Here is a 20,603-nt window from a genome sequence, read left to right as displayed (position 1 = left end):
TTGTTCAAACACCTCGGAGTCTAGAGGAAGGGAAGCTGCACCCTGCTTCAACAACTCAGAGCCAGGGTGTGGGGAGGCTACTCGCTCGGAAGCCCCCGAGTCGGGCTGCAGGGGAGCCGTTTGGGCCCTGGGCACCAAGTATAAATCCCCCTGCTCCAACGCCTGACTCTCACTGCGAGCGTCTGGCCCTCCCTCGCATGCCGACACCTCTGTCGAGCCGTTACGCATGACACAAAGTGACCACAAAGATCGCAACCATCCCCCCCACCCCAAGCACAAGCGCGGCCATCTCCCCGCCCCCGCCCCCCGCACGACCGAGATCGCGCCCGTCACCCCTGCAGGCACCCGTCACCCCAGCGCACTGGGGGGTGCGGGGGAGAGATGGGCGTGATTGCGGGTGCTCTGGGGAAGGGAGGGACGGGCGCGATCGTGCTGATTGGGGTTGGGGGAGATGGCCGAGGTTCTGCCCGTCTTTCCTGCAGGAGCGCCTCTGATCACGCACGCCTTCCCTGCACGAACGGAACTGCAATCGTGGCCACCTTCTCACTCGGGGGGGGGGGGGAGATGGCTGCAATCTTGGTTGCCAGCCAAAGCGGTGTCTGCGACCCAAGTCAAAACTTTTCAGAATTTTTTGTTCGTGACCCGATTTGTTCATGAACCAAGGCGTTCGTGAGCCGAGGTAAGACTGTAATGATCTCAAACAAACCAAAAAAAGTGTTTAGCACTGTACTTCATAGATTCTCCAAACCGCCCCCCACCCGAACACACAGAGTAAATCTAACATGGAGCAAGTCTAACATTCATGCCTTCCATCGGTCTGCCTACTGTACACATTTTGCTCACTTTAAAAAAATTCCCAAAATTCACGCACAAAAGCCATGAATGTGTGTGGGATTATGTATGAAAATACAGGAAAGAAATGGAACAACATATACTTTCTTTTTCCAAGTGTTTCTGCACTAGCCTAAGCCTATCCTCACAGAAGCAAGTAGCAGAAACAAACAACATTAAAAGTTCATTACTGACAGACTGAAGAACTGGCGCGACAACAGCAGCTTATTCCCATTAAGTGGGCAATATGCATATCAAAGAAATGATAACGGTTAGGTTCTTCCTGACTCAAATGTTGTGAACCACCCAGATAGCTTTGGCTAAAGGCAGTATAAAAATGTAATAATTAAAATATATCTTGTAGTGGAACTAATTCCGTTTTGAACAGGAATGCTGGGGACGGAACAGGGAACTTCCTCGGGCAAAGCAGATTCTCTCCTCGTATGCCACACTTGCCCTTCTTTAATTGCAATTAAAAAAGCCTGGAAATTCATGGGACAAACTTAGTGGAAGCAAGAACACTCCTAAAGTCTAGAAGCCTGCTCCTTGGCAGCTCCGCTTCCTGGCTTGTGTGCAAAAATTTCCCTGCTAAGAAGAAACGCGACGCACAGCCAATGCCTTGACTTCATTTGCTGGGGTGTCGACCTTCATTCACTTTGCATCCAACATGGACAGAGGCACAGAGCACATGAATGGATGAGCAGGCCCAGATGTAGGCAGAGAAGCCCCGGGTTCAGAATCGCCCTGTGATGAACTGGCGGCGCACCAGCTTGGCTCTCACCTCAGCCACCATTCCCAAGGGACACTTTCAGCCCCCTCTCGCCCTTCCATCAGCTGGCAAACCAGCCTGTTGCCAAAGGGGATTTTATCAGTTGAACTTATATCGTTTTTAACTGCGTTATTGTTTTAATGAAGAATTGTTAGTTAGCTACTCTATCATTGGAGGGTTTTTTATCTGCTTCGTCTTGCCTAAACCAGCTTGTTGCATTTACTGCATGCCAACTTCTTCACCTTCCCAGCCTTTCTCTGAAATTAGCTATAATCCGCCCCCACCTTGCAGTAGCTTAAACAAGATCTTAAAAACATGCATCTTTTCCCAAGCCTACCCTGTGCCCCTCTTCTTTCCCTCCCTCTTTACTAAGGGGCATATTTTTTCAGACTGTAAGCCCTGCAGGCAAGGTGTGTTCCCTTTAATGTTCCCTTTAATAATTATACAGTGCCTGCATTTAAAGCACTTTATCAATCACTGTTATGTGATAACAGAAAGCCAAAACCCAGCACTTGACTCCTGCAGAATGTATGAAGCAGTGCTGTCTCCTTCCCCATATGTGACCCCATAAAACCAGCATCAACATCACTCCAAGTAAATCTGCTCTCTTCTCAATTCCAAATCCATGCCAATACTTTTAATCGAAGGGGATTTGTTTCCAGGGAAACAATAGAAATATCACTGAAGCACACAACAACTCTTTCCAAAGTGCCTTCAGGGGTTCACCTTCCATTCTGTTGACCATGTTTGCAGCATCCTTTCAGTTTAAGTCCCTCAAGCATACAGGGAGTCTCCCAAAAGGAGTTTCAGGTAGATGGAAAAACAGGGAATTAAGAATCCCAGGCAAAGGCCATGTCCCCAGGAGAAAAGCTCACCAGCTGAAGGAAAAGAACTTGTCAGGATACAAATCCCTGATGCCAAAGGAAAGAAGCAAATAACATAATTTAGATTCCAGGGTAGGAATCTCTACTTAGCTGTGCACAAAAGACATTCCTACCTTGGCCACAGAAAAAGGGTGTCACTTTTTCCCACAACCAGGGGTCCAGCCCGTTAAGTCACAACACCACGGGAATCTTCATCTGTCGCCACACTGGAGGAGCACTACGGAGAATGACGTCTGTGCTTGAGTAAAGCCTTTTTATGCTCATTGCAACCACAAATTCCGTATTTAACTGTTCAAGGCCAGCGCTGCACAGCCACTTCCTGACTCATGTTACAGACCAGCATTAATTAAAATGAAAGTGAAAGAAGAAAGATGGGCCTGAAGGACTTTTAACAAATCTCAATAGCAAGTCTCCACCCTCCTCCCCTTTGTTCTCCAGGAACTGCGGAGAATGTGGGGGAGAAGAAAACATCCCAGGCATTTTGTTATTTTTGTGGCCAGCTGAAAGGAGGACGAAACTATGGTGTTTTTGTTTTGTTTTGGCTGACATTTTCTAGCTGCTGAACAGCTAGTTAACCAATGTTTAAAATTTATTTTGCGAAGTATTTTTACACATGTGTGACAACCGATGTATTGGAGGGGGAAGGCAATCAAGCAAAGACCAAACACCTGCCACTTCTAAAGAAAGGATAAAGGATGCACCTGCCTGCCAAATGCCTTCACCTTTTTTCTCAGAGACGTTCAAAAGGTTCGCGGGCACCCTGGCCGAGAGCGGCTCCTGAACAACCCCACCGCCGAGAGTGTACTTCTGCCCTCCTCTGTGCAGTCAAGCCATGGAATTTGAAATCAGGATTACCTCCTGGGGAGTCAGTGCAGCAGCTACTGCTGCCTTGCACTCTGGCCTGCTAATTGCACACCTGTGCTGTGGTCCTCCCCATGGGAAAGCCGTGGCTCCCTCCTCCAAGACTCCACAGCCTTTTCCTTGGGAAGCCGGCACCAATGCTTGAAGAGCCCCCAGCAGGCTGCTCAGGCAATGTCCCCACCCCAGCTAAGAGGCCAGCCCTGCTGGACATGCAAGAGACGCGGAGGCAGCTTTGACTGCCCGGCAGAGGAGCCTACAATAGGCCCAAGCCTCTGACTCCTGCTTGTCTAGAAGGATGAACCATCCAGAAAGCCTGCCCCCTCTGTGCATCGGCCTTGCCCTGCACGACCCTGGCGGGCCCAGTCAAAATGGCTCATGATGAGGCTGAAAGGAGCCGTAGTCCAAATAGGCACAGGACACCAGCTAAGAAAAGGTTGGTACTGGGAAATGAATGCGCGCTTGTGTGTCCTCGACAGAAGACGCTTGCACGGTGTCCGTGTAACATGACCCTATTCTGTTCTCCTGTTCCTCTCATATGCAGAGCGGGGACTCTAGGCTGGTGATGGCCGCAAGTAACAGCTGGCTGGAGAGTAAGCGAGTCCAAAACCTATGAGCTGCTCCTCATGGGCATGAGAATGATCTAGATGGTCACAGGAAATCACTCACAGACTTCAAGAGATGAACACAAACTTGGAAAAGGCATTTTAACCAGTATACAAACAAGGTATGTGTTGGCCTGCTTAAATCTGAAAGCTCTAGAGCAGCCAAGGGAGGCAGCAGCTATGGGAAGCTCTCTGCAAGCTGCTTAGAAATGCTGATCAATCTCGGAAGGAGCCAAGGTCTAGCTTTGATATCTAGGTCAATGTTAAGGATGACAACCCTTCATGATGCCAAAGCAGCAGGGCCCAGCACGACTTGGGCTGCTTTAGAAGATGCTGATAGGCGGGTGCTTATGCAGCTGGAGAAGAATGAAAGTAGCACTGGTAAATTGTGACCTAGGAAGACTATGGGCTATGCAGGGTGAAATAAGATACCTGCCCATATGCTTCAACTATAACATTATCTGAAGATGATAAAATACCATCTCTGACCAATAGAAAAATGGCTTCAGAAGCATTTTTAGAAAGAAGTCTACACACTGTACCACATTCTGGTTCTCTGTTTTATTTGTCCTTCCTCTCTCTCTCCCTTTCTGATAAAGATGAAAAGGTCAATGAGCTGGATTGATAGGAACTTTGTCATCCCAGAATAGGTTAAGAAGTCAATTAAAGGCTGCCTGGGGGCAATATAAGGAGAGAATTACTATTTAAATTCCTCTGTTAATGACACAGCATTCTTATGGTACATCATTTACATTGGTTTATTTGTTCCTTGCTTTTTTATGAGTTTCTTGGAGCAGTTATGTTACCTAAACATGAATGTTACAGTATTGGTCTTCAAGTTAGTATTTTCTGAATGAAGAGTGTTTTTGAGGTACTCTGCACCAATTAACGGTTTTGGCTTGATTGAAATCTGAGAGGGATGGTATAAGTGGGTGTCCTGCAACAGCAAGGAGTTGGACCCAATGGCCTTCATGGCCCCATCTAACTACTCTTCTATGAAACCCTGAGTTTGTGGTCTGGCACACAGGTTATGCTTGACATTGATTTACTGTGTTATAAAGCCACAACTTCAAGCCAAGTTAAAGTCCTCAAATTGAACCCCTAACCAGGAAGCGAATTTGAGAGTAGCAGTGAAAGCAGACAATCTTAACCACGCAACCACCAAAGCGTTTGCAATGGGCAATACGGATAAATCTGCCACATTTCTTCTAGCCACCCGGAAGAATCACCCAACCCAGAGGGGCATCCTTTGCCGTTCTCTCCCATCTAAAACTGGAGATAACGGCGAGGGGCCCCCACACACCAATGCACTAGCAACACAACCCCCGCTGCGCTCTCAAGATGGGAGAGAACGGGGGGGGGGGGCCGGCGGCCACTCCGCACAGGGCCCATGAGGGTGCAAGGCAAGGCCACCCTGCGCTGCTTGCCAGAAGCCATGACGACCGAACGGGGCGCTCCCCACGGGGCACTGCTCCCCGGGGGCGGCGTGACTGGGAGCCCTGCACTGGGCAGGGCGCCGGGCTCTTCCAACTCCGCCATGCGAGGATTCGGCTTGGCGGGGGAAGAGAGGCACGACCACTCGGGGAAGCTCCCTGCGGAGGGGGAGGGGCGAGACCCCGCTGTGCGCGCGCGTGGGGAGGGGAGGGGAGCGAGGCCGCGCACCCCCTCGGCTGTGGCCGGGCCGGGCCGGCGGGCGCGGGCACGCAGGGGAGGAGCGGACGCGCGCGGAGCATGTGAGCGGCCCCGGACGCCCCGGCAGGGCTGGCCACCGTCCCTCACCTCCTCCTCCTCCGAGCGGCAACCCCCGGGGCCAAGCCGCTGCCATGGGCTGGCTCGCTCGCTGACTCGGCCGCCGCCCGCCGCCGCCGCCGCCGCCTCCCGCCAGGCCCGGCCCCTTCGGTTGCCGCGCACGGAAGGCGCTTCCGGCCCGGCGGGCCACGCCCCTTCCCCGAGCGCGCGCACGCGCCGCCCCCGCCCTGGCTCCGAGCATAGAGACCGCACGGCTAGCACGGCGCCCGTGGCTTCCACGGCGGGGCTGGCAGCGCCCCGGCCCCGGCCCGAGCGCGGGTAGCTCCGGCTGCCTCGCCCCGCTCTGTGGGCCTGCCGTGCGCCGGGAGGGACTCGCTACTTAGCCGCCGAGTTCCCCGGGTGACTTGGCGCTGTGGGGAACGGAGTGGCCCCTAAGAGACGCGACGCAGAGCACCAAGCGGCAACGGTTTAACTCGGCCGGGCCGGGCCGGGCACTCACCCCGAAGGTAGTGCGCCGGAGGAGCGGTTTCCCCAGTCTTTTATTCCCTGCTTCTCGCGCAAAGCCCCTGCCTCCCTTCTCCCATTGCCTGGGGTGTTCGGAGTTCACACTTTCCGCGCCCGGCTCCTTCACATTACTCCTTAATATGTTCTTCCCCTCGTGTTCATTCGTCCCATGCTCATGTCAATAACCCCCTGAGTCATACTAGGAGGTACTATTAATATGCATTAGCTAATTACGCAGCTATACTTTGGGTTCTAAGCTCAAAAGTTTAATGTCGTGCCTACCGAGTGCATCTTGTAGTCTGTTTGTTTGTGTTAGCACTAGTTTCATTATTCACCACTAAGTGATTTATAGCCTTAACTGTTCTAGTCCGTTAATCACAGTACTTTTCTACTTCTCACAATTATTAACCACTAAGTGATTTATAGCCTTAACTGTTCTAGCCTGTTAGTCACAGTACTTTTCTACTTCCCACAGAGCGTCTCTGACTCTCAGCCTCACCTACCTCACGGGGCTGTGGTTCTCAAAATAAGGGGCGCCTGCCTTGGGTGCCTTCTAAGAGGAAAGAAGGGCATGCATGTGCTCTTGTGTTAATTTACCAGATAGATAAAGGTTAATAGGATTCAAGTTCTCACTCACTCAGCCACGCAGACTCTTCGACGCTTAGCCTAGCCTACCTCACAGGGCAGTTGTGAGGATCAAGAGGAGGGAGGGAGGCGGACCGTGGAAGCGGCCTCGGATTCCTTGCAATGGGAAAAAGGATAAGAGCCTCGACTAAGGGGTGGCATAGAAATGAATGACATACATAAATAGGAAAGCATAGCCGCACGGCGTCTGAGTTTGTTATTACGTGCCACCGCTGTCCTCGTGCAAGGTACCCGGGACGACCCTAAGCCGCCCGCGTTTGTACTGGAAAAACAGCAACACCCACAACACGGCGGCCCCGCCCTCTGTTTTAATAACCCCCACAAGCCCCAAGCCGGAAGCAAGGGGCGAGCCCATTGGCCGCTCTAGCCTCTCTCTCACCGTGCTCCCCCCCCCGCTGAGGAGAGGAAATGACGTACAGAAGCGGAAGTGCTGGCGCGCTCGGAGTGTGTGGGGCGTGCGAGCGTCGCTGCGGCGGGTGAGCGCGGCGGGGCGGCTGAACGAAGCATGCATTCCTCGGTATTACTCGCCGGCTGCATTGTCCGGGTCCTTTACGGCCGGTGTTTTCTGGGCAGACGGCAAACGGTGATAAATATATCAGCGATCATTAGCCGTTTCTTGTTATAAGTACCTGGAGCTGCGGGGGTGAGGGGCGGTTGCTTGCTGGGGTCAGCTGGGCAGCCCGCTGGCTCAGAGGGCCTCGCATGCATGGAGGCTTTCCCTGCCCAGGCTTATTTTTATTTAAAACATTTCTATGCCGCCCCCGTCGCAACAAAGCCTCGGGGCGGCTCGCACCTAGATTCCTTCTAGATGCTTCGGATTGCAGCTCCCCACGGTTTGCTTATTTATTAGATTTATTTCCTGCCTTTTTTTTTTTTTTTTTTTTTTACCACGAACTCAAAATGACTCAATTCTCCTCCTCAGCTCAGGCTCATCTTTCAGCAACACAGAAGTCACCCAAGGCCAAGAGAGTGAGGGGCTCCCCAGTGCTCTCTGCCTAGCCCTAGGCTGAAGTAAACAGTGAGTAATTATCAGGCTTGATAAGGTCTGCATTGCTGGCCCACAGATTATCTGAGGGGGCAAAAGGACTAATTCACGGGGAGGGGGTGGGGGAGTAGACTGGAGAAGTCAGGAAATGAGTTACCCTGCAGCTGCTCCAGCCTTCTTCCCTGTTCGAAGATGCTCCACTTAGATTAACAACTCCCCCAGTGGAAAATACAGGGTATGAGACCAGGAGGAGCAATAGGATTGTGCCTTTATGGTGCTTTAAAGCTGAGGTGCGAAAATGTTTTAGCCTTCATCTCCCAGCAGTCCTGCCCATTGGTGATGCTGGCAGGTGCTTCTGGGAGTTGAAGTTCAAACCATCTGACCACCCGTTTCTGAAAGCCTATCTAAAGTCATGGGAAGAGTGGCAACTGGTTTTCTGTCCTGCACAAAAGCCTGCTTTGAGCATGGAAGCAGCTCAGTCCTGGCTTTTATAAAACCAGCAGGTGGAGGTGCCCATGGTGACCTTTACCTGGCTGCTTCATCCTTTTCCATTCTGGGGTCCCAGTTAAAATGCTTGCAAACTGCTGCTAAATAAAAAGCTGTTTTAATGCTAAGTTTACTGGTGTGAAGTTTAACTACTGTCTTTTCTCCTTTTTAAGGAAATGCCCAATATGGCCAACTCATTGTCTGCCAGTGACTTTGTACCAAAGAAGAAAAAGAAGTTAGGTGGACGTGAGAGGAGTGAGGCCATGCCCACTCCCTTTCTTTCTCCAGTGCTTTTTGATCATTCCTCATTTCCTTCTGAGACTGCTGGAAATGAGGATGTAGAAAATAGTAAGGTTTGTGTAAAGAAATCCAAGAAGAGGAAGAAAGAATGCAGAGAGGGATTTGATTCCCAGTTGGTTCCATGTTCAGTTGTGGAGCAGAGTGAGCTGGACATCGAGACTGGCGTGGATGTTTCCCTGCACAAGAAGAAGAAGAAGAAGAAACATAAGCATAGTGAGGAAGATGTTGGAGATAAGCTTTATGTCGCTGAGATGCCAGAACAGGCCAGCAATTCACCAAAAGAGGACAACTTGAGGAACATGGACTGTATTTATGAAAGCACACCTTTAAAGAGGAAGAGGAAGAAGATGCTCGATGGAGGGGAAAGCGGTGGGCCTGCTGAAAATCAGGATGTAGAAGATGGTCAGATTCATGCAAAGAAATCCAAGAAGAAGAAGAAGAAAGCAAGCAGGGAGAGATCTGACTCCCAATTTGTCCCATCTTCAGTTGGGGAGGAGAGTGAGCTGAACAGTGGGACTGGAACAGATATTTCCCTACAGAAGAAGAAGAAGACAAAGAAGAAGAAACATAATCATAGCAAACAAGGTGATGGAGATCAGCTTTATGTCACTGAGATGCCAGAACAGGCCAGCAATCCACCGAAAGAGGACAGCTTGGAAAACATCGGTTGCATTTATGAAAGTGCATTAAAAAAGAAGAGAAAGAAAAAGAAGTCTGCAGAAATATGGTTACCAGAGCAGGCTGAGGCCAGTGGCAAATTTTGGGGGGATAGAAATGGCCGAAAAAATTCCAAGAAGACTCGGAAAGACCCTAGTGATACAGTGGGCATGCAGGTGGACGTCTCTGCGTCCCTTATCTCCTCCTCGACAGTGCAGCTGTCTGATCTTTCTCAGGAGGAGAAACATGGGGTGTCAGACACTGAAGTGAAGAAGCAGCGGCGGCGGAAGCATAAAAAAGCTTCCCAGGTCAATGGTTTGGACGGTGCCAGCAATGACTTGATGTTGAAACAAGAGCAGGATTCTCTGCTTCAGGCGGCCACCTCAGAAGGTGCTGACGGGTAAGTTTTTCCCTCACCAAGGAGTATTGGCAGGCACGAGGAAAGCACGCTGTCAAGAGTTTGAAGCCTCACGACAGGCCTTTCAAAGCCAGCGTGGCCAAATTCAGAGCCGATGTGGGACTGGGACATGGGAGACCCGGTTTCGGATCCCCGCTTGGCCATGACGCTCTCTGTGTGACTTTGGACCAGTCACGGCGTCTGCACCGAAGCTCGTTCACAGGGCGGTTGTGCAAACAGAATGAAGAAAAGGAGTGTGTAATCTGCCTTGCTCTCCTCGTAGGACGAAAGGAAAAATGTAAACGGAAGAATAAAATCACTTGGATAGGATGGGGCAGACCTGGGTGGTTAAGCTCAGATTGGATCCAGTCGCTGGGACCAGGACACAAACTCTGGCTCTCCCCTTTGGCTGCGGATCGGCTGTGTGGACAGAAGCGGGCTTTCTTGGCCCCTCCTCTCAGCCACGTGCAGTCTCCTGAAAGTGCTGTGCCATTATCAGGAGATCCTGCTCAAAGGGGCAGGCTGTGTCACTATGGGGAGCAAGGGGCTCCCCCCCCCGAACTGTCTGGGAGGACTTGCCATGGCACAGAACCAAGGAAGGTGCCAGAGAACCCTGCCTGTCCCCACTGGCGGGGCTGAGGGCAATTGGAGAGAAGGACAGATAGTCCAGCTAGAGCAGCAGCCTGTTCTTCCCCTCCCTAATTTCCAGGCGAAGCAACCGAAAGGGATTTTTTTAAATGGAAAGAGAGCACATTTTGCTCCTGCTCGGCATGTCAGACATGTTGGTCTCCCCGCAGGTCGCCAAGCCCCCTGCATCCTGATGAGGAAGAAGCTTCAGAAGCAGGTTCTCTGGATCATCAGGATCTTGAAGCGGCTGCCCAGGAGCTGGAAGAGTTCATTCCTCACGTGCGAAGCCTTGCCTTTGAAACGGTCAGGCAGCTGGCGTGCCGAGACCTAGCCAGGTTTAGGAAATTTAAGGAACAAGGTGCGCGTGGTCCTTAGCCGCAGCAGAGCTGAGGGTGGCTGCGGGGAGGAGGATGGGGCCTGGCCAGGGGTGGGAGAATTTGGGGCACGGGGCTGCCCGTGCTGAGGTGGCTGGAAAGCCTTGAGGCTGCCGGCGCGCCCAGCCAGCTGTGGGGTTGAGCCCTCTCTCCCAAAGCGCTTCCTTTGGTTCAAGGTCCAGATCCTGCTCCGGACAAGGGCGGGGGGTGGGGCAGGCAAAGCAGCCAGGTGAGGAGCAACGGTGCCAGCGGTGGCCCAAAAGTGGGATTCCAGAGCCTGGAGCCAGGTGTGGCACAGTGGCTCGGTGGAGGGTGAAGAGGGAGGATCTTTCCGAACAGCCTGTATTTTGACCTTTTGCCTGGCCTTTCCTGCCTCCTCATGTTCTAGGCATTGCAGTGAAGTTTGGCCCATTTTCCCAGAAAGAGAATGACTTGCTGAAAAGAAACATTGAGAACTTCCTGGAAGAAAGTGGAATAGAGAGCGCCGAGAAACTCTTGTTCTCTTACCGGTTTCCTGAGGAAAAAGCAGCCATCAACAAATTGAAAAGCGAACGCTTGTTTGGGGTCAAGATTGGTGGGTATTGACTAATGGAGATCTTGCCAAAGGGTTTTCCCTTTTAATGTGTTTGTGCAAGCGTGTAGCCCCCCCCCCCCGCCCCACCCCCGGCCACTTTGCTTCAAGTTTTCTGTCACAGAGATGTACACTATGGGACATTTAAGGGACTGCAGCCTATCTTGCCAAACTGTAAAATCCCTTGGTGGTGTCACATAGAAACAGACCAGCAGACCCCTCCTGTTTCTAGAGGAAAAGGCCTGCAAAGCCCCCGTCCTTTTTATGCAGTGTCGCCTGTAGTCCTGAAAACATGCTGCATGTAGTTATTCAGTGGCTTCCTCTTGGGCTTTTGGAAACTACATCCCAGTAGCTGGAGCAAGCTCCATTTTTTTTATTTTAGCTGAAGTGGGATCGAGGCCTTCAGATTTCTAGAACTGGTTAGCCCAAGGGGAGGGAGGAGGTGAGGTGAGTTTTCCCTTCCCCTGAACCCAAGTTTCTCAGAGTGATGGGTAAATTGACTACTCTCGTCAGTGCTTTGCACCCAGTCCTCTTACCTAGTGTAGCAAAACCTCCAGGCACTTTGAAATGATGGGCAGAAAAAGGCTCCAAGGAAGAATGAAGGTGGCCAGGGGAGGGCTGGATCATATGCAACATTGTCCAACCCAAACTTCAGTGTGCCATTTGGCATATCTCAGAACTGCACAGAACCTTCGAGGGCAACAACTGAAGCACAGCCCCTAAACCCATGTGTGCTCGTCGCGCCATCTTTGTCCTCCTGAGCTGCTTTGTCCTCCGGGCCAGCTCGTGTGTTCAGCAGATTGATAAGAGAAAGGCAGCACCACTCTATGCTCAAGGAATGCATGTAGGAATGCTCTGCCTTGGGGACATAGCTCACAATGCTGTGCATGTGCACACATGTTGGCAGAGTGAACCATGAGGCGGGAGAGACAAATGGTGTGTCCGTGGAAGAAAAGTGGGCTAAAAACACTTGAAATATATAATACACGGCACAAACTGAAAATATACATCTTATGGTAAGCAGTAGCTTCGTTTGGACTTAGACCCTAATTTCAAACACCTGCAGAACTGGCAGCATTTCTGAATATCAGGTTAAAATTTCTGTAGGACTGAGAACCTAGTGCAGGGGATTCAGGTGTTGTACCGTTCCCCAGTATTGGAGCTTCAACACGTGCATTGTTCCTTTTCCCCGCAGCTGAAGGAATCCCACGGCCCTGGAGGCATGTCTACTATCGGGCAAGGAAGATGTTTGACCCTCAGAATTACAGTGGAAAGTGAGTAAAACAACCGGATTCTTTCTCTGCACAGTTGCATGGTGGGGTTATTCCATGTGGCTTCAGTGCAGGGCTGCAGAAGGTCAGGCTCAGGAGCTAAATCTGGCCCCCTGCGGTCCCAAACCCGTTCAGCCCCTTCTGCTTCCCCCGCCCTTGCCCACCAGGCACTAGTTATTTGGTGGTTTCCCGGCTTTTGTGCAAATTTTCCTCCATTCTAAAAGGCCGAAATGCTTAAATATTGGCAGCAAAAGCTTTAAACTGGTATTTTTTGCCCTACTCACACCAGAACACAGTCCCCAAGGACTGTTCTAAAGTGGAATTTGGCCCCCTGGCTGAAAGTGTCCTTCACGTTTGCCCTAGTAAATATCACTGTGGACGAATCAGCACAGTGGTCCAGTAAGGAAAATAACAGCATGTAAATATAATAAATAAAAACAGAATTTTAGCAAGCAGCATTGGCATAAGATGGAAAATATGAACTCTGCCCCTTCTGCAGGCCAGGGTTATAAAACGGGGATGGGGTAGAACATTTGGCAGTTTACTCCTTGGATGTCTGTTGTTCAAGCAGATACCTCTGATGGTAGGTACTTTTTTAATCAAGAGAGAAGCGCTTAGCAAAGTAAAAACAGGCAGCTTTTTCTAGATATACTGAGGAAGAGAAGAAGAAGCTGAAGGCCTACCAAGCCATTCATGGCAACAACTGGAAAAAGATTTCCCAGCTAATGACTCGAAGCAGCCATTCGGTCGCATGGAAATTTTCTCTGATCAAGGATGGTATGTAACTTCCTTTCATGCATGTGCGCTCTCCCCCCACCCCCCGAAAAAGCAGGGCTCTAAACAGATCTTAAATTGTGTATAAGGAAGAGCTGAATTATACAAGCTGGAAAGGTTTGCATGATGTTTATTTTGAATGTTTGCACCGATGATGCTCACTTACTTCTACCCATAATGAATTTGAGAGCGAAGCAAGGCTGTGCAGACAGCTGAAGCCCTTGGCTAGTGCCTGAACTTCTGTACGGCTCTGTTTCATCATAAGGACAAGGTGCTCTCGTTGAAAGTGCAAGTTCTTGGGGCATTGACTCCTTGGCTTTGCTTCACATTCTGCTGACTTTCTGTACTCCTGCAGAATCACATGGTATTTGCAACCCTGCTCAAAACTCACACCTCCCATAAAACCCACAGCCTAACCTCTTAATGTTAATTAGTCTCAGCTGAAATTTGCCCAAATCCTATGCTTGCCTCCTTGGGAATAAGCTCCTTTGAACTAAATGGGGCTTTCACTTAGACATGTCTAGGATTGTGCAGTAAGTTTATGTAATGAGCTGGGCTTGTGCTAAAGCTTGGTTCGGCACTTGGATTGCAAGTTCCCAGCCTGCTTGGCCTGGAGGAAGAGCTCAGTACCCACAAATCCCTGCAAAACTGGGTAGCATAGTAAGCCACCTGGTGGAAAATGAGTATTCTGGATTTGCTAAACCAGAAGCAACTGTGTGAATATCACCTATTTATTAGATTTATTTCCCGCTTTTTTCTTACAACAAACTCAAAGCAGCTTACATCCTTCTCTTCCTCCTGCTCTCAGTCTTGTTCCTACAGCAACGGCCCTGTGAGGTGGGTAGGGCTGAGAGTCTGCAACTGGCCCAGAGCCACCCAGTTGGTCTAGAACCCAGATCACCGGGGTCTCAGTCCCATTCTCTTAGCTACTACACCCCGGGGCTCTCTGCACACAGAATGGGAGCTCCATTGCAAGCCACAGTCCTTCCCTGCACTTCCCAGTAAATGTCATGATGCTTCCGAAATTGGCCAGCAGTTGTCCCCTGGTCGCCACCAACCCGCGTACTCTCTTTCTTCCTGTGCGAGTTCAGAAACCAATTGTGGCCCATGGAGTCGAGAAGAGACCAACAGTCTGGTTCGTGCTGTCGAAGAAGCCCTGCGGTCTAAAGTGAAAAGGTCGAATTCTGCCAGAGAGAAGGTGGTCTCTGAGCAGGCGCTCACGGTGACACGCGAAGATCTTTACAAGGGCATCCCGTGGAGTCAAATCGAGGCCAAGGTGCAAACCAGGAATTGGAGGCAATGCAAGCAGCGGTGGTAAGGAGCGCCTTTTGATCCGCTTCTCCTTTCTAAGCCTTTGAATGGGGACTTGCGAGGGAAGGGAGCCAGTTTCCACACATCCCTGCCAGGGAACTGGCCCGCCCCCTTCTCCCAGCAGTCTGCCCTGGCCTGGGCACTGGATCTGTTAGGTAGAAGGAATTCATTCCGGAAGGGAAGGTCCCAAGGCCAAGTCAAAACCTAAAGGTAAAGCAGCAAGGCAGAACTGGAACCCCATTCCCAAGAGCATGCAGAGTTGCGACAGGAAGACCCGCAAAGCCAGTCCAGCTCTGCGTCGTGGTTGGGCAAAAGGCCTCAGCAGCTCCTTGCCAGGAGGGGGAGACAACGAGCCACACCAAGCACCTTGTGCTTTATCCCCCCCCCCCCCGCCCCGTCAGCTATAGGGTGATCTCCAGCACCTGCTCCCAGGCAGCCCACCTTCCTCGGGGATCTCGCCAGGTCTTCGTCCCAGCTGCAGGCAGGCCAGTCTCAAAAGGTTTCGGTTGATAAGCTCTGCACAGTTGTCCTTGGACGGCCCTTGCCTCCTTCCTTGGTGAGTGCTGGGGTCCAGCATCCACCCTCCAGCCTTCTCTGGCAGGCTCAGTCGAGAGCTCCGTTCACCCTGGAGCCATTCTCTGTGGACCTCTTTCAGTGGGCACTGGATCTGGATCCCACCCAATCCACAGGCTAAATTGAGCCCATGGTGGGCAGGGCTGAAAACAGGAGGGGCGAGAACTGAACTACCGGCTTTTGCTTGCTTATTTTTTAACTTATTTTCCACGTGTTTATACAGCCCGATGGCCCAGTGCTCTCCAGCCAGTTCTCAAGAGATGCTTTATTCACTTCTCCCTCTGTTTTAAGGCTTTCTATTGTGACCCAGAGGATGTCCCGAGGGCGAACAAAGAGTCAGGGATATGAAAATCTGCATTTCAAGATCAACCTCATTGAAAGGTACTGGACATATTCTGAGAGTGTTTATATCTCGCCTCTCAGGCTGGGTGGCAGCTTAAAAGCAGTATAACAAGCACCAGGAACCAAGACTCAGATAAAAATTCAACGCAGGCCACAGTGGTGCTGATCAACTTAAATCTGCTAAAATGCCTGGTTAAATAGAAGCATGCTTTGCAGTCTGATGCCTGAAGGAGAGCAGCTCTGATTCCCAGGCAGTCTCTGGCAAGGGCTTCTGCAGTCAGGGTCTGGAACTGACTGTCACCCCTGTGCCACTGGGAGACCTTCGAGCACAGGGGCCCGGATTGCAAGAGCAGATGGCATGTGGGTCCCAAGCTGGAGGGGTGAGCAGCCAGCAGGTCTCTGGGTGTGTTAGACTTCACCTCCCAGTGTGTATGACCATTGGCCCTGGTGTTAAAAGCCCAAACATCTGGAGACCTACTTCCTATCCACCCTGTAGTGCGTGTGCGTGTTCACAGTTGCCACTTCTCACCAAGCCACACTGAACAGGAAGCAATTCCCCTAAAGAACTGATAATTAAAACTGAACGTGCAAGAAAAGGAATTGGCTATTTGTGTTTGAGGCCACAGTGTTTGCAAATAACCTGAAGTAGCCAGCCAAGGGGTGTTGGTTGGACACACCAGGTGTCTCTTGTTGGCGTGGGCAGCTTTAACTGCCTCCAGGTTTCTGCTGTGTGAAGTGAATGACTGAATTACTTCCTTGTTTCAGGTTGTATGAGCTGAAAGCTGAGGACTCCAGCGAAATCAATTGGGAGGAACTCTCCGACGTGATTGGGTAAAAAGCTGCAGTCGGTCCATGGGAGGGACCAGATAATGTTTCACCCCATTCTGCTTGCTCCTCTGGAATTGAGTGGCCTCATTCTCCTCAGTGCAGGATGGGACAAGTGGGAGGTCATTCTCCCTCCACTGCCACCATTGGAAAACATTTTGATTACTTCCTGTTTTTCCGTGGCAAACTGACAGAACGGTGCAGCGGCCAGTATTTGCTAGCATTCTGCTGCGGCAAATGCGTGAGGGTTTACCTGCCTGCCATGAATTTCCTTAGTGGGGCAGCAGGCCACGCCAGGGGGTTGGCGCGATCACAGGCAGGCCACGTGTCCCTATCGCTGCCTTAATGGAATTTAAGCTGCCGACGCCACGTGTAGTTCTGCAGGCCACAGAGTAGCAGCCAGGGCTGCCCAGCTTCAGATGCACAGAACTAGTTCCTTCTCCTTCTGCAAATGCTGTTGCCACCACTGGTTTTCCTGATGTTCCTTTTCTGTCCCTTGCACACCCCCAGAAACGTCCCACCATCCTACATCCAAAGCAGATTTTACAAAATGAAAGTTCAGTACGTCCCTTCTTGGAAGAAAAAGGACTTCCCAGGTGAGTCCATCGGGCCTCTCCCCTTGCCTTGAAAGCTTGCTGCAAAGCGGGCCCTTAATAAACACCCGGTCAGATCGAAGGAAGCAGGGCTCACGTCTTTCTGGGCCTGCTGGTGGGTGGTTTGCTCCCTGCCCCGTAGGATGGACTGGAAGCCGTGCGCAAGGTTGGTTCTCTTGTTCCACCTGCCCTTCTGCACCCAAACTCACTCAATGCTCTCTCCCTCCCTCCCCTCCCCTCTTCAAGAAATTATTGATTACCTTTACAAAGAGACACTGCCAAAGCTAAAGGAGGTCTATGAAAAGAGGGGAGAAAATCAGACATCGAGTAGGCAAGAGGAAACATTCAAAACGGCCTTCCAGTTCAGCGACATCTTCCAGAGGTATAATGATGAAGACATTCTGCTCTCTGAAGAAGACGACGAGTAGGCGAACAGAGGTTCCGCTGAAATTGCTGACTGGGATCCCGCAGAGCCCCTTGAGTTTCGATTCCTACTATTGACTTGAAGAAGAAAACAGGTGTTTGACATCAAAGGAGAACGAGCCGGAGCTTTCTCTCCGGGGATATTGGACTCCTGCTTCTTGGAATGTACCTTGTCTTGAAGGGGCAGGTTGGTTGCTGACCATCTGCTGGTGGAAAATTTGCAACGGAAGGTGGTAGCAACCGCTCATGGATGATGGGTGCTGTTTTTGGAGGGACCGCCCCAGCATTGGGATGGGTCTTCCTAGAGGCACCCCCCCCCATGCCTGCACCAAGATGCGGCTCTGTGTAAGTTTCTGTCACGACAGAAACAGAATGAGCAATCGTGGCTCGCCGAGATGCCTTTTGCAGACGTGATAGCAGAGCTGTTGTGAATAGCGGGAAAGAGGAGCGGCCTGGACGCCCAGTGCTGAGGGGGTTGTGGATTTTGCATCCCGCCTCCATCTCTCCAAGGAAGTTTCTGCCTGGCCTCTTGGACTCTCCATGACCCCACGGGCTGGAGCCAGGGTGGGCCACCGTGGGCACGCTGCCCCTCTTTAAAAAAAACTGTGACATTTGAAACACCCATTTGGAAGCCTTTTGACCCTTTTTGTGGCTCAGGCAAGCTGGTCTTGACGCCATCGGGTGCCCTGAAGCTACTCTGGACACATTTTTTTTTTCAAAATCACGTTTACTTTTTCAGCAGCTCTGTCTTGGAGCTGAAGCACAGACAAAATGTTCTGGGCCAGACCTGGCTTGCTTTTCTTCCAGCCAAGGGGGGAGACGTAGGCAAGAGAAACCCACTCCTTTCCGACAGGGTTAAAACTTCAGGGCCAAGTAGGAATTGGTGTTCTTCTCTCATTATGGTTTTTGCTGCCCCCTGCTTTTTGGCAGGGATATAAATTAGCATAAGGTGGGAATGATTGGTATTTTGCATGCTCTGTTGGTTGCGGTCTACCCTGGGTTGTTCATTCGGGTGAGCAGCCTTCCTGATCCCTTCTGCCCTTCAGATGTTTGGGGCTACAATTTCTCTTGTCTCCAGCAGGGTGGAGCATTCAAGAGTTCACATCAGCCCCGTAGGAATCCATGCCAGAAATGAATCATGACTTGACTCGCTCATGTGGATTTTGCCAGGTGCAGCGTTCAACCAGCTTTGTCTGATTCTGTCCCGGTCTTGGCTGCCTTAGATGTTTGATTTGCTTTTTTCCTGCCAAGCAAAGCCTGGCAGAACCTATGCCAGTTGTGACTTGGTCTTCTCTTGGGTCCCGCCCCCCATGCCTCCCTCCCCAGGGATCCTCTGAGGAGCCCACAGGAGACTATGAAGCAATCGGTCTTGTGCTTGGAAAGTACCAGTTTGGGGAAGATGGTTTTATGATCATCCAAGCAGGTATTAGACAAGGAATGCTGCTTTTCTAACTTGCTCCAAGCAGAGGTGGAAATACAATATATCTACATTGAGTCTTGGCCATATCACTTGCTACTTAGATATATTCAGCTCCTCCCTTTTGCCTGTGCTTCTGGCAGTAGGTTCTACAGTCCCTCTGCCGTGCATCACTCACTGTACCCAACAATCCTTAAACGGGGGTTGTCCAGGTACAAACTGGAACGTTTTGCTCCCTTCTTGGGTAATGCAGCTCCCGCCCTGGGCAAGATGGAGGTTTCGCTGATGCAACACGAGGCATGCTTTCAGGTGGGCAACCTGTTGCCCTCTGGCTTTTTTCACCACAACTCCCATCAGCCCCAGTGGTTGCTCAGGACTGTACCAGCTTGCCTGCTCCAGTTCAGAGAGAGAGAGTCCATCTCCAGGGAAGAGCGAAAGAGCCAGCATGCTAGAAATATTTCTGTGTGTGCGTGTGAGGGGGAGAGAGCATGTGAACGGATTGCTTAAAGGTCCGCCTCTCTCTCGTGCTTCTACGGGTGCCACGATGTGCAACGGAGAGCCGGTTCGTCCTCCTGACTCGGATGGTGTGTGTTTCAAGAAGCACTTTGGTTCAAGCTCTGAGTGCTTTTCCGGGCTACCTTGAACAGCTCCCCAGCAGCCCCTGAGTTGATCGTTAAAGCGTAGCTGCGATTCCTGCTTGGCACAAGTGCTCGAGGAAAGAGGCCCACTGCAGCTGAGAGCTGTGTTGGCCACTCCAGCGGCCGGTTCACTTGGACGGCAGGGAAGAGCGTTGCCCCTCTGGCGTTCCAGCCATGGATGGTTCCAAGAGGCTCTGCTGCCCGTGTGTCTCTGCCCAGTGAATAGAGGGGAAAGGCGCTCTCTCGCCATGGCTTGGGTCCATGCTTGGAGCAGGCCTCCAGGAATCAGCGGGGCTAATGAGTCATGCCTGGGGGAAGTTCCATTGAATTGAATGGATCTGCTCTTGCTCTCCACAAACTGCTGCCCTCCAGATGTTTTGGGATCGTAATGGGCAACATTCCTGACAGCCATGTTGACTGGCATTGATTTTGGGGGATGGATGTTGAAGTCCATAACATCTTGAGGGTGTGAAGTGGGGGGGGGGGGTTGGTCTGCTCTGAGCCAGTTAAAGGGTACAATAGTGTGCATATTTTGGCAGGAAGCCCAAGGGCGCCCAGAATCGCCCAGCCAGGCCTGCCAGCGGAGCATTTCTTCCCATCTGAGCCCAGCCTGTCAGTTTCTACTTGCTCTGGTCCAAGCAATCAAAGAGTGTTATCTTTTAAAGTTCATTTTTTAAAAAGATTTCTGCAAAGAATGGAAAGCTATTTTCAAATATATGTGAAGAACTAATATAAAAGCCATGTTTTATGTATATTTTTAAGTAAAATATTGTTTCCAAAACCTCTGCCCTGCCCTTCCTTTACTCAAGTCCTCCTTGCACCTGTTTGTGGCTCTCGCTTCCTTCAGCGGTAGAGACTGAACCACAGTTTACTCTCTTCACCCACCAAGATCTTGGTGGGCTTGACATTCAGACACTGAAGATACTTTGGGATCTTGGAACTCTGGCCGCATTGATCAGCCAGAAGATTGGGGGCTCTGCGTGGGTGTGTGCGCGCCGGCACACGAGTGCATACAGAGGAGGAAAAGTTTGCCCTTAAGTGGTTCCTGGCTTAATCTCGAAAGTGCTCTCCAAGTGGGCTGGTCAGACTTCTGCAGGGATGAAGGACGACTCTGAGAATTGCAAGGAGCTCAAAAAGATTCTGTTGATAAAGGAGGGATTGAACAAGGCCAGCACCAGCTATGGGGGAACAGTG

At 51.1% G+C, this 20,603-nt stretch overlaps 1 protein-coding gene across 4 annotated transcripts; it reads left to right on the top strand.

Moving 5' to 3' along the window:
- Nucleotides 1-6,041: 6,041 nt before the first annotated feature.
- Nucleotides 6,042-20,194, top strand: TTF1 (transcription termination factor 1). Of its 4 annotated transcripts, none has more exons than XM_044440041.1 (12): nt 6,042-6,202; nt 7,768-7,863; nt 8,490-9,673; nt 10,468-10,655; nt 11,060-11,245; nt 12,438-12,516; nt 13,160-13,290; nt 14,379-14,601; nt 15,463-15,552; nt 16,279-16,344; nt 16,849-16,934; nt 17,178-20,194. In XM_044440041.1, the coding sequence occupies exons 3-12, from the start codon at nt 8,493-8,495 to the stop codon at nt 17,357-17,359; spliced, it is 2,412 nt and encodes an 803-aa protein (XP_044295976.1). In that variant the 5' UTR covers nt 6,042-6,202; nt 7,768-7,863; nt 8,490-8,492; the 3' UTR covers nt 17,360-20,194. The 4 variants fall into 4 exon arrangements, with proteins under 4 accessions (XP_044295976.1, XP_044295979.1, XP_044295977.1 ...); XM_044440044.1 differs by lacking the exon at nt 6,042-6,202 and adding an exon at nt 7,270-7,321; XM_044440042.1 differs by lacking the exon at nt 6,042-6,202 and adding an exon at nt 7,278-7,362.
- Nucleotides 20,195-20,603: the final 409 nt, after the last annotated feature.

Source organism: Varanus komodoensis, unplaced genomic scaffold (genome assembly GCF_004798865.1).
Source record: "Varanus komodoensis strain SLA01 unplaced genomic scaffold, ASM479886v1 scaffold36, whole genome shotgun sequence".
Classification (NCBI taxonomy): domain Eukaryota; kingdom Metazoa; phylum Chordata; class Lepidosauria; order Squamata; family Varanidae; genus Varanus; species Varanus komodoensis.
The sequence above is the reverse complement of the archived record's forward strand: the minus strand, read 5'-3'. Positions and strand labels throughout refer to the sequence as shown.

What these genes read in the sequence shown, in the direction of transcription:
- TTF1 (XM_044440041.1), top strand. Translation starts at nt 8,493, where the DNA reads ATGCCCAATATGGCCAACTCATTGTCTGCCAGTGACTTTGTACCAAAG. An exon ending in CTTGTTTGGGGTCAAGATTG is followed by an intron (nt 11,246 to 12,437) that starts GTGGGTATTGAC and finishes TTTTCCCCGCAG; the next exon opens with CTGAAGGAATCCCACGGCCC. An exon ending in AAGATCAACCTCATTGAAAG is followed by an intron (nt 15,553 to 16,278) that starts GTACTGGACATA and finishes TCCTTGTTTCAG; the next exon opens with GTTGTATGAGCTGAAAGCTG.